This window comes from Lynx rufus, unplaced genomic scaffold (assembly GCF_022079265.1).
Source record: "Lynx rufus isolate CCGP_SWC_20201006 ecotype Redwood Valley unplaced genomic scaffold, mLynRuf1.p SCAF_26, whole genome shotgun sequence".
NCBI classification, from domain to species: Eukaryota; Metazoa; Chordata; class Mammalia; order Carnivora; family Felidae; genus Lynx; species Lynx rufus.
Genome location: NW_025814841.1, coordinates 7855645 through 7869081, shown reverse-complemented (window position 1 = coordinate 7869081; position 13437 = coordinate 7855645). Strand labels below are relative to the sequence as shown.

General features: G+C 34.1%; 1 protein-coding gene across 2 annotated transcripts in view; it reads left to right on the top strand.

The window, feature by feature from the left end:
* Window positions 1-13437, top strand: part of VPS13B (vacuolar protein sorting 13 homolog B) — an 806197-nt gene that overhangs the window by 115897 nt on the left and 676863 nt on the right. For both annotated transcript variants that reach the window (XM_047088880.1, XM_047088879.1), the window contains exons 14-15: window positions 1033-1202; window positions 4208-4402. In XM_047088880.1, the coding sequence (XP_046944836.1) occupies window positions 1033-1202; window positions 4208-4402 (365 nt within the window). The remainder of the gene's footprint in view (window positions 1-1032; window positions 1203-4207; window positions 4403-13437) is intronic.

The window sequence follows — 13437 nt, the reverse complement described above, 5'->3', positions numbered from 1 at the left end:
AAGGATTGCATATGTTCACTTTTAGAAGATAATTCCAAACTGTTTTCCCAAGTGGTTAAACCACTTTATGCTCTTATCAGAGGTTTGAAGAGTTTTAATTGCTCTTGATTGGAGGCTGGCAAACTATGACTTACTGCCTCTTTTTGTGCAACAGATGAGCTGATAATGGATTTTGTGTTTTAAATGGTTGGAAAAAAAAAAGAATTACACTTTATGACGCATGAACTCTATGTGAAATTTAATATTCAGTTTCTATAGGTAAAGTTTTATTAAGACATAATCATGCTCATTCAGTTCTGTATTGTCTGTGGCTGCTTTTGTGCTACGGTGGCAGAGTTGAGTAGTTGCGACACACTATATGGCCCACGAACATAAAATATTTGCTATGTGGCTATGTAAAAAGTTTGCTGCATGCTTGCCAGCACTTAGTAGTAGTCTTTTTCATTTTAACCATTCTAATGGGTCTGCAATGCTATTACATTTGCATTTATCTGATAATTGATGATATTATCTAGCTTTTGATAGAATTTTTGTCCATTTGGATATATTATCTTTTGCTTGTTCAGATGTTTTTTTCACCTATTTTTCTATTGAATTGTTCATTAATGATTTTTATGTGGTTTTGCGTTAAACAGTTTTTAGTATGCTCTGAGTCCTTTGATAGTATGCTCTGAATCCATCTATCTGTCTACAGCAAATATCTTCTCCCTGTTTGTGACTTGCTTTTGCATTATCTTAATGGTGTTTTAATGAACAGAAGCTGTTATTTTTTTAACAAAAGAGATTAAAAATTTCTTTAAAATATTAAAAATATCTTGAAATAAAATATGTAAATTTTTATATAGTAAAGACATAAATTTATATTCTATAGTAATGTAACTTGTATTTGTTAAAGTTAATATTATTTTTCAACTGTTTCATTGTTGAAAAGAAAAATACAATTTGACCTTAAAATTTGGGAACCAGTTAATTAATCATTTAAAAAAATTATTTAAAATAATTTTTTATTATATTTGTATTATTTCATTTTAGATATTAAGGATGAAAATGAAACCACACTGAATCCTGAAGAAGTGGCATCTTTGGAGGAATATATTCCTACCCGACATACAAGTATTACTCTCCTCAAATGTACCTGTACTATTTTCATGGCTGAATTCAACTTGTTGGATCATTTGTTGCCTGTCATTATGGGAGAAAAGGTATATTTTGGAGTTTACTACTTTTTTCCTCATGTATTCATATTTGTAGGTCCTATGCTATTGTAAGGAAGGTGATTGAGTAAAAGAATATGTGCTTATATACTTATCCATGGTGATGTTAAAGCAATGTAACTATGATTGTTAATTCTTAGAAAGTTGTGTGTGTGTATGTGTATATGCATGTGTATATGCATATTTTTAAATCTCAAGCTAAGGCTGTATAAAGAAATGTTGAAGAGCATGGGTCTAGAGGTCAGTCCACATACAAACTATGACACCTTGCTTTTATTTCTAAACTTATTTCTGAAAAACAACAACAAAAAAAACATTTTTCAGGTGGGCTGACAGATTCAGTTAGTAAAGAAGCAACAAGCCTAGGTAGATTCAAATGGTTTATTACTTACATATAGACAGCAAAAACAAATCATTAATGGTGTCAGCTTGCCGTGTCCCTTTCAGGATGACCTTGAAACCAGAGGGCCAAAATGACATGCAGCACACATGGTAGGGTACCCTGTTGTCAAGAGTTCAATTCCACACTTCATCTAAGCAGTTGTGTAGCTACAGCTGTACCCTGAGAGGGGTAAGTGGAAACTCTGTGTCTCACCTGACTGAGGGATGCTACTAGCAGTCTCCCTCAAGAGAAGAAGGTGAGAAGTGGTTTTTTAGAAGATCTTTGCAAGACGGGACCAGTTGATTGGGTGTCCCATCTGTGGCTCAGGTCACGATCTCACAGTCCGTGGGCTCGAGCCTCGCATCGGGCTATGCTGACAGCTCAGAGCCTGGAGCCTGCTTCAGATTCTGTGTCTGTCTTTCTCTGCCCCTCCCCTGCTCATGGTCTGTCTCTCTCAAAATTGAATAAACATTAGAAAAAATAAAAAAATTCTTTGCAAGACCACCTATCTTCTCATGGTCTGAGAGTCATGGGATGTTCTACCAAGGCTTAGGTCTGCTGTGGTTGCATCTTGCCTTTGTGTGGTCTACATAGATTTGTGGAAGATTGTCAGGGTGGCACAGAGGTATTCCCTTACAGTACCTAGCTCTTAGAATTATTTTTAATAATAAATGAGATAATGCACATGAACAATTTTGCACGTATTAAGAACACAATAGTAATTACTATTGTTGTTGTCAATGAGGACTTCCTGGATGATTAATATTTGTTTTAGGCCATACACAATGTATTGCTTTCTGCATGTGCCATATACATAATAAGCTGTTATTTGTTATTTTTATTCTTTTGGCTATATTTCTTTTGATATCTACATAATGATAATGATAGAAGGAAAAAGTATCCTAACTTTGAGAAGAATTTGTGGAAGTATGACAGGAAGTCAGTTGCCTATTATACAGTAGTTTCATTTTGTGTATCTGTGCCCTGTCATCCACTGGCAGTTGTATTGCTGGGTAAAGAGACTCTCTGGGGAAAATGTCAATGGAGAAAAAGTGTATTAATATTAGACATGAACTTCAAAACAACTATGGTTAATGAGTTCAAGAAAGAAACAAAAAGGTAGAAGGTTTCAGAAGAGAACTCGATCCATAAAAAAAGAACCAAAACATTCTGGAACTGAAAACTATAGCACAAGTTAGAAATAATGGATGGAAAAAGATGTATCATTTAAATGCAAATCCAAGGAAAAACAGTATGGCTAATCTAATACTGGAAAATTGTAGAGCTTAAGACCAAGAAACATTTTTAGAAATGGTTATTTCGTAATAAGTGTTAACGTCAAGAATAGAACAACATAGATAATTCTTACAGATGGTATGTTGAATGAAAGCAGGCAGTAATAAGTATGTACTGTATGATTCCATAAAGTTCAAGAATAGGTAAAACTAATCTGTGGTGATTGTAATGAGAGTGAGTATTGGCTACCTCTGGTGGCAATCCAATATGTTGCCTGGGAAGGGATATAGGAGAGCATTCTAGAATGCTTGAAATGGGTGGTGGTTACAGATGTAAAATTTTGTTGAGCTCTTCACTTAATGTTTGTATGCTTTACCATATGTTATACCTCAGTAATCCAAAATAAAATCACTTGAAAAAGTAATTTCTTAATAAGTGTCATTTAAAAATTACTAATAGTCAGAAAAGCATGTTCAACCATGTTCACTCAACATGGTTACTCAACAGTGTTTGTGAGTAATGGCACTGTTGGCTTTTTGGAGTTGATAAGTATTGCATTAGCATTTACCATCTTTAGCCAGTGCCTGCTAAATCCTAGTATTGCTCCCCAATTATTGTGACAATGAAAGACAGGCAAAACTGTGAAGCCACTCTTGTCACACGTATTTTCATGTACGTCTGGATGGAAGGTCATACTGTACCTCTTTGAGAATGACAGTATGGCATTTTAGGGGACTAAGTTATTTCTAAGACCCGAAGGGGTTGCTGGCTAATCAGGGTTCATACTCTGGACATCTTGCAACCTACCTGCATTTATTTGGAAGCTTGGAAAGGTTCTGTAACACTGAAAGTACCAAGACTAATGCAAAATTCTTAGGATTTTATGAGCCTTTAGCATGTATTTTTAGTAGATATGGATCAGGGATTTTTCCATCCTGCAAATTTTACTTCTTGTGTGAGTAGTCTTCTTGGTTTCTTAGTCATCTAGATATGAATAAAGGACAAGAAGACAAATGGTGGCTGGCTCTGAGATACCTAGGACAATATTTAGGAATGGTCGAGCATAGGAAAATACCTTTAAATGTGCTGAAGCACACATAGTGAACTCTTCCAGTTGACTGAAAAATAAAAAGTTTAGCTAAATGGTTAGTAATAATTTTACAATAAATACACATTTTTTGAAATCTAGGACATACTTAAAAATATGTAGAAGATGTTTATATTTGGTTATGGTAAAAGAGTCCCACAGAAAGTCATCATTTTGTAGATTGATTTGATAACATTGCAAAAAATGCTAGTCTGAGACTTATATAGAGGGGATTGCATGCCAATCACTGTTTTCCTGAAATATAAATTGAACTCTGTTATTTTCTAGAACTCAAGTAACTTCATGAATACTACAAACTTCCAGTCTCTTCGGCCTTTGCCATCCATTCAGATACTGGTGGATAAAATTAATCTGGAACATTCTGTGCCAATGTATGCTGAACAGTTGGTGCATGTGGTCAGCAATCTTACTCAGCCATCTGATAATTTGCTTCATTATTGCTATGCACACTGCTACCTTAAGGTAGGAAAAGTGAATTTTGTTTATTAGTACCTCTTTGGCTCTCAGAGAATTAAATAGCTTTTTTCCTGGAGTTGTAACTTCAGAGTTAGTATCCCATAAGATGAGATTTAAATGATATATAATAGATATTCATTATTCAACATAATTAAATAAAAGTGTACCTCTTTTGAAGTTACTTCTTCATTTATTTGGGATTAATGGCTTGATGTTTATAAGATAATGTTAATTATGATTTTTGAAGATTTTGTATGTCACCGATGGTAATTATTAGTGAATTATTAGTGAAGGACCACTTAGTTTATAGGGATTTTTAAAAAATTTTTTTTATATTTATTTATTTGTTTTGAGAGAGAGACAGAACACAAGTTGGGGAGGGGCAGAGAGAGGAGACACAGAATCTGAAGCAGGCTCCAGGCTCTGAGCTGTCAGCACAGAGCCTGACTTGAGTCTTGAACTCACAAGCTGTGAGATCACAACCTGAGCCGGATGCTTAACCAACTGAGCCACCCAGGCACCCCATTTTATAGGTATGTTTTAAAAAACTTATGATTTCTTTGAGGGGAGCATTTATGTGAGATAATGCTTTATAAAGGATTAGCACATTTGTTTTTTTTAGTTACTTTCCTCTTATTGAATTGATGTTAATTTCTTGACACAAAAGGAGAACGCTTAATGCTTTAAATCAAGTTACAGAAATTATTGGGAGGCATAATGCATAAATAATGCATTCCAGTATAGGTACATAAATAAACCCAAATGTTGAGTAATAAGTAGTTTTGCTAAGCAAACACAGATGTATAGTTTCAGTAGAGACAACATATATCTAATCAAATTCTTTTATGGACTAAAGCAAACTATACAAACTTGAATTCAAGCATAAGTACTAGATGCACTAAATTTCATGTAAAGGACTCCAAAATTAGAGAACTCTAAAAGCATATTCCTGATTTTATTGGTTTATGCTTTATTGTTCCATGTTTCAAAGTTTTAAAATATTTACATATTTGTAGGACATAAAGAAACCAATATAAATGTAACAGTTTTAGATCACCTCTAGTTGAAGATGTTGAAATTTGTTTTCAAACCATGTAGAGTAGAATAATGTGATTTCCTAGAAGTCCATGTGAAGCCCATTTTTAAGAAGATGGTGGCGACTCTACTCCCTTGATGAGAGTGACGCTCTTTCAAAGGGGTGTGGACACAGGAAAGTGTGATTCATAGGAGTCATTATTGGAATTATTTATCACAGTGTTTTATGTCATGTGGAGAGTAGCAGAAAGTATTTCTGAAAGCTAGATATATAGGTAATATTTTATATTTGTGCTTTTTTATTCATTCTTGTAATTCACTGAAGTGTATTTTTCCAAATATTTTTATGACTTGAATATCAGATTATAATGTTCAGAATATTTGCCTTGTTTTGTTGAAACAGGACTAATTTTAGGCAGTTCACTAACCTTTCCAAGGTATTCTGCTTACGTAGGGTTCATCAGTTTGGTAAATATTAAGTTCTTTACATAGTGCAGACACTCAGCATTAAAGATGAATAAGGCATGTCCCATCCTTTAGGAGAATGGTCACCAAAGCCAATGGTCACCAATGTGGTTGTCCTCCATACTGACATAAAAGCTACTGGGATTGTTGTTACTACTACTGTTGTTAATAAGTTAAAAGCTCACTTAATTCTAGTATAATCTAGATAAATTTATGTTTTGGGAAAAGGTCTTTGCTTTTACACATAAAAGTTGTCTTTTATATTTTGGTTAATTTGACTAGAGCTATCTATAATGGGTAAGTTAAGTATTCCAGGAAGTTTGTTGTTGGGCAGAGCAAGAATATTATATGTAGAAAAACTCATCATTGACATTAAGAATATTGAATACTTTAAAATATAAAGCCTTGAGTCTTGAATATGTTATTGTATTTTGGGTGCTTGTTCAGTGGCCTGGTACATTTTTAAATGTTCAGGATTTGGTATAGAGAGTTTTAGTTTTTATTTGGACTGTTTGGAACTGACTCAAAATACTGATTTGTTGTAAAGTTTATAGCAGTTCATGTTACTTGGCATAATTACTATAACCTTTGAGAAGGTTTCCAAAGATAAATTTTCCTATTATAGTGCTAAAATATTATAGTAGAGGTTTTAAATGTTTTTTTCATGTGTGTGGCATTTTAGGCCTTAAGTAATTTTCAGTTAAATACTTAAATGCTCAAGTTTTACTTTTGTATACCTAAATTTGACTATAGTGACTGTGGTGAAATGGTGTGTAGCATCAATTTAATGTAATTAAATTTATTTTTATTTTTTTCTTAAAAATTTTTTAAAGGTTTATTTAAAATATTTTTGAGAGAGACAGACTGCGAGCAGAGGAAAGGCAGAGAGAGAGGGAGACACAGAATCCTAAGCAGGCTCTAGGCTCTGAGCTGTCAGCACAGAGTGCTGGGGCTCAAACCCATGAACTGTGAGATCATGTCTTAAGCTGAAGTCAGTCACTTAACTCACTGAGCCACCCAGGCGCCCCTATAATTAAATTTTTTAATTGGGAGAGTTCGCATGGATGTGTGAAGAAAACTCGCAGATGAAACTTACTTTTGTATATCTTATCAAGTCCTCTCTGTTTAACTGCTAAACCCATCCTTTAAATGTGTGTGTGTGTGTGTGTGTGTGTGTAGCATCAAGTAGCAAGGACATTGCAAAGCATCTGATGATTGAAACATGAAGAAAGTAACTTCATGAAAGCACCCTATAAACTACAATAATATATAAATTTTAGGCCTTGTTACTCATAAGGATCAGCTATGGCAGATGCTTCAGAGAGATCAAAGAAATTATAGTAGAATCAAAACCCTTGGAGTTTGTAGATTTGGTAATTTTCAACCTCAACAAAATAGTATTCTCTGGGGGTTTGGAGAAATGGTGCTTTTATACATGTCTGGTAAGTGTATAAATTGGTATCATTTTGGAGAGTACTTCTGCAGGATCTAATTTGAAAAAAATCTGCCTCATACCCATCCATTCCAATTTTCAATGTCTATCCTAAAGCAAGGGTCAACAAACTTTTCTTTAAAAGATCAGACAGTAACTATTTTAGACTTTGTGGACCAAGATACAAAATTTAGTATCTTATATAATACTTAAATAATAAGAGAACAAATTTCCACAGATTTTGAGTTGATGAAAGTAAAAATGTTTTAGTGTACACTTTTTTCATAATACAGTTTTACTAATGAGAAGAATGGAATTCTTTTTCTTGGGGTAACATTTCACCTCATTGGGGTTCCCATTTAGTGTTCCCTGTCACCAAATGGATTATGAATGTTCATATGTAAAAATTATTCATAGCTTGTAGGCAGTACAAAAACAGGCATTGGGTGAAATTTGACTTGTGGTTTGCTAACCCCTGCCCCAGAGAAATTTTTGCATATGGAAATATACACAACTGGAGGTCTGGATATGCTCACAGGGATAGCTCTCTCCAGTGTAATTTTTGGCGGGAATCCTAGGAAGCGTAATGGTATACATAGGTATGGCACCATTTATGTAAATGAAGAAAACAAAATAATGCTAAAGATTGTTCTCAGATATATGAAGTATAACAAGTAGATAAAGGTATAACAAACAAGTGGACAGGAGACATCCCAAATTTAACTCCTCCCCTCCTACCCCTTGTAATCACTAACTTACTTTCTGTTTCTATGTATTTGCCTATTCTGGACATTTTCTCCTTTTTCTTTTTCTTTTTCTCTTTTTCTTTTTCTTTTTCTTTTTCTTTTTCTTTTTCTTTCTCTTTCTCTTTCTCTTTCTCTTTCTCTTTCTCTTTCTCTTTTTCTTTTTCTCTTCTTTTTCTTTTTCTTTTTCTCTTTTTCTTTTTCTTTTTCTTCTTTTTCTCTTTTTCTTTTTCTTTTTCTTCTCTTGAGAAGGAGGGAGAGCGAGCGAGCGAGAGAGAAGATAGAGAATCTCAAGCAGGCTCCACGCCCAGTGCAGAGCCTGACCTGGGGATGCATCTCATGACCGTGAGATCTTGACCTGAGCCCAAAATCAAAGAGTTCAGTGCTTAACCAACTGAGCTATTCAGGCACCCCCTCGACATCTATAAAAGAAATCCTACAGCATATGCTGTTTTGTGTCTGGCTTTTTTCACTTAGCATAATGCTTTTAAGGTTCATTCATATTGTAGCATGTATCAGGATTTTATTCCTTTTTTAATGGCCGAAGAATAATATTATATGAATATACTGTATGTTGTTTATCCAATTATCTGTTGATGTGCATTTGTGTTGGTTCTAGTTTTTGGCTATTATGAACAATGTAGTTATGAACATCCGTGTATAGATTTTTGTGTGAAGACAGGTTTTCATTTCTTTTGGGTATATACCTAGGTGTGGAGTTGTCTGGTCAAATGGTAACTCTATTTTTAACATTCTTAGGAACCACAGAACTTTTTTCCCAAAAGGATTGTTAAATTGTTTTTCCTGTTCTACTACCACCACATTTTTTACTTCTTCACATCTTCACTAATACTTGTTATTGTCAGTTATTTTGATTTTATTCATCTTAGTGGTCGTAAAATGGTATTTCGTTCTGATTTTGATATGTTTTCATAATGTTTAGTGATGTTGAACTTTTTTTTTTTCATGTGCTTATTGGCCATTTAGATATATCTTCTTTGGAGAAATATCTATTTGGATCTTTTGCCCATTTTTGAATTGTCTGTTACTGAGTTACAAGCATTCATTAGGTATTCTGAAGGATTTTGTTTCTTTAAAAGTGTAGGTGACAAGCCAATTTGACAATAAATTATATTTAAAAAAGTGTAGTTGACAGAATGACAGTATTCATATTTTAAAAATTCTGGGTAATGAAAAAATCATTTATTTTCTCAGTTAAATTGTTAGTGGGCTAAGTAAAGAGAAAATATTTAATTTCTCTTCATAAGAAAAAAAACGTAATTATCATTTTCAGTCCAGAGCTTTTTTGTTTCAGTGGATACATGAGCAAAAACTAGATTTAGAGGGTTTAAAGAATGAGTAGGCAATGAAAAAAAATGCAGCATTCACAGGCTTCTCTGTCAAGATACTTGCTGATTAAAGATGAGAAATGGAATTTTACTGAAGGTTGGAGAAGAGATAGTGGTGACAAAGTTTTTTCTTTAAGAATTAAGTGGAGGGGCACCTGGGTGGCTCAGTTGGTTAAGTGTCAGACTTTGGCTCAGGTCATGATCTCGTGGTCCATGGGTTCGAGCCCTGTATTGGGCTCCGTGCTGACAGCTCAGAGCCTGGAGCCTGCTTTGGATTCTGTGGTCCCCTCTCTGTCTGCCCCCACTTGTACTGTGTTTTTCTGTCAGTCTTTGCCAAAGATAAATGAACATTAAAAAAAATTAAAAAAGAATAAGTGGAGAATCTAGCATACTTTTTTGAGAGGGGAAAGAGGAAGTGGAGGGAGGCGGAGTGAAATTGTGAGCTAATATATGAGCTAACTCAAATGAAGCATCAAATTGCTGTTCTGGCAATATGGAGTTTTGCAGAAGTCCTTTATCTTTATTGGACCTCACTTTCCCATATGTGAAATAAGTGGTTTATTTAATATCTAAGCAGTTTTAGCTCTGAGGTTCAGTTTTTAATCAACTAGATCTGATTCCACCTCCTGAAGGCTTTTCCTTCCCCAAATGTTCATTATTCTGTAGAATTTTCACTATAATCCTTCTTTCTTTAGTTTTTGCTTATTCCAATGTATTTCTGTAAATGGATTAACCTTTTTTTTTTTTTTTTTTTTTACTGTTTTACTTTTTTTATTTTTGTAAAATACACTTAACATAAAAATTACCAGGGTGCCTGGCTGACTCATTCGGTAGAGGATGCAACTCTTGATCTCTGGGTTGTGAGTTTGAGGCCCACATTAGGAGTAGAGATTACTGAAAAAACAAAACAAAGGAAAACAAAAAAACATAAAAATTACCAGTTACAGAATTTTTAGTTGTATAGTTCAGGAGAGTAACTACATTCATAATTGTGCAAGTGTCATTACCATCCATCGCCAGAATCTTCTCATGAACCCAAACTAAAACTTTATTAAATTATTCCAAGTCCTCTCTCCTCTGTCCCTGGGTAACCACCATTCTACCCTTTGTTTCTATGAATTTGACTACTTAGTTCCTCATATTAGTGGAATCATATGATGAATGTCCATTTAACTGTTGTATTTTATTAAGATACTGTTTCTAAGATTCATCTATGTCATAGCATAATTTAAAATTGCTTACAGTTTGAGTCTGAATAATACTACATTGTATTTATGTACCACATTTTGTAAATACACTCTTTCATTGATGAACACTTGGGTTATTTCCACATTTTGGGTTATATGGATAATGGTGGTAAAAACATGATATGTGAATACCTGTTAACTTCACTGATTTTATTTTCTATATATAGCCTGAAATGGAGTGCTAAATAATATTGTAATTTTATGTTTAATTTAATTTAATTTTTATTTTTTTGGTTTTAAAATTTTAAGTTTATTTATTTATTTTGAGAGAGAAAGAGACCGGGACAGGGGTGGAGAGAGAGAGAATCCCAAGTAGGCTCCACACTGTCAGTACAGAGCCTGATGTGGGGCTCGAACCACAAATCATGAGATCATGACCTGAGCCAAAGTCAGATGTACTTAGCTGACTAAACCACCTAGGTGCTCCATGTTTAATTTTAAATACACAGCATATGATTATGAATAGCAGCTGTGCTATCTTATATATTTTTTAAATATTAAAAAAGGTTTCATTTAAGTTCCTGTTAGTATACATGTAATGTTAATTTCAGGTGTACAACATAGTGATTCAATACTCCATACAACACCTGGTGCTCGTCAGAAGTACACTCCTTAATCCCATCACTTATTTAACCCATTCCCCCACCCATATCCACTATGGTACCATCAATTTGTTTGCTATAGTTAAGAGCATGTTTCTTGGTTTGCCTTTCTGTTTTTTTACCCTTTGGTCATTTGTTTTCTTTCTTTCTTTCTTTTTTTTTTTTTTTTTAATTTTTTTTTTTCAACGTTTATTTATTTTTGGGACAGAGAGAGACACAGCATGAACGGGGGAGGGGCAGAGAGAGAGGGAGACACAGAATCGGAAACAGGCTCCAGGCTCTGAGCCATCAGCCCAGAGCCCGACGCGGGGCTCGAACTCACGGACCATGAGATCGTGACCTGGCTGAAGTCTGACGCTTAACCGACTGCGCCACCCAGGCGCCCCTGTTTTCTTTCTTAAAATCCACATAGAAGTGAAAGCATGTGGTATTTTTTTCTGACTTATTTTACTTGTGTAATAACCTATAGGTCCATCTGAGTTGTTGCATATGACAGGATTTCTTTCTTTTTTATGGCTGTATGGTAATACTTCATTGTGTGTGTATATGTATATACCTCATCTTTATCCATTAATTAGTCCATGAGTATCTGGGCTTTTTCCATCATTTGGCTGTTGTGGCTGCTGCTGCTATATAAACATTGAGATGCTTGTATCCCTTTGAATTAGTATTTTTGTATTCTTTAGGTAAATACCTAGTAGTGCCATTGCTGAGTCATAGGGTAGTTCTATTTTTAACTTTCTGAGGAACTTCCATACTGTTTTCCAGAGTGGCTGCACCAGTTTACATTCTCACCAACAGTGCAAGAGGGTTCCCCTTTCTCCACGTTTTTGCCAGCATCTGTTGTTTCTTGTGTTCTTGAGTTTAGCCATTTTAACAGGTTTGAGTTTTGTATTTGTATTTGTTACAGTTTTGATTTGTATTTCTCTGATAATGAGCAACATTGAACATCTTTTCATGTGTCTGTTGGCCATATGGATGTCTTTTTTGGAAAAAGACATACACATTCATGTCTTCTGCCCATTTTTTATTTGGGTTATTTGGTTTTTGGGTGTTGAGTTTGATAAGTTCTTTATATATTTTTGATACTAAATCACTGTTGGGTATGTCATTTCCAAATATCTTCTCCGATTCTGTAGGTTGCCTTGTAGTGTTATTGATTGTTTCCTTTGCTCTGCAGAAGTTTCTTATTTTGATGCAGTCCCAAAAGTTTATTTTTGCTTTTGTTTCCCTTGCCTTCGGAGACATATCTAAAAAGCAGTTGCTATGGCTGATGTCAAAAAGGTTACTGCTTGTGTTCTCTTCTAGGATTTTTATGTTTTCAAGTTTCACATTTAGGTCTTTAATCCATTTTGAATTATTTTTGTGTATGGTGTAAAAAAGTGGTCCAGTTTCATTTTTCTGCATGTTCATGTCCAGTTTTCCCAATACCATTTGCTGAAGTGACTTTTCCCCATTGGATATTCTTTCCTTCTTTGTCAAAGATTAATTGACCATATAGTTGTGGCTTAATTTCTGGGTTTTCTATTTTGTTCCATTGATCTAAGTGTGTATTTTTGTTACAGTGCCACACTGTCTTGATCACTACAGCTTTGTAGTATAACTGGAAGTTCAGAATTGTGATGCCTCCAGTTTTGTTTTTCTTTTTCACGATTGCTTTGGCTATTTGGGGTCTTCTGTGGTTCCATACAAATTTTAGGATTGTTTTTTTCTACATTTCTATATTTCTAAATCTACAGTTTCTTCTATTTATATTAATTCAAGGACATTGTGAAGTGTTAAAATATAGATGATAAATTTTTAATATTCTAATTGGATTTTTTAAAAGGTGGCACTACATGTTGAATTGTTTATTTAATGTGATGTATAAGTCATCTTATTCAAGGTGACCTTTCCTTCAGCTAAAATTTTTATTGGTATTTACACTTACAGCTTCATATGTTTTTTTGCTGGTTCAGATGATTAGTTGCAGTGTTCAGTACTTTTACTCTGTTTCTGAGTATATAAACTATCCTTGGTGAAAGCAACTTCAATTTATACTCTGTTTCCATTTTTCTAGATAAAGTTTTTGTAGTGTTGGTTAAGGGCTGTGGACAAGTTAGTTAAGTAGGTATTATAAATCTATGTAATTACTGTAATTACATTTTTTTTAGCGTCTATTTATATTT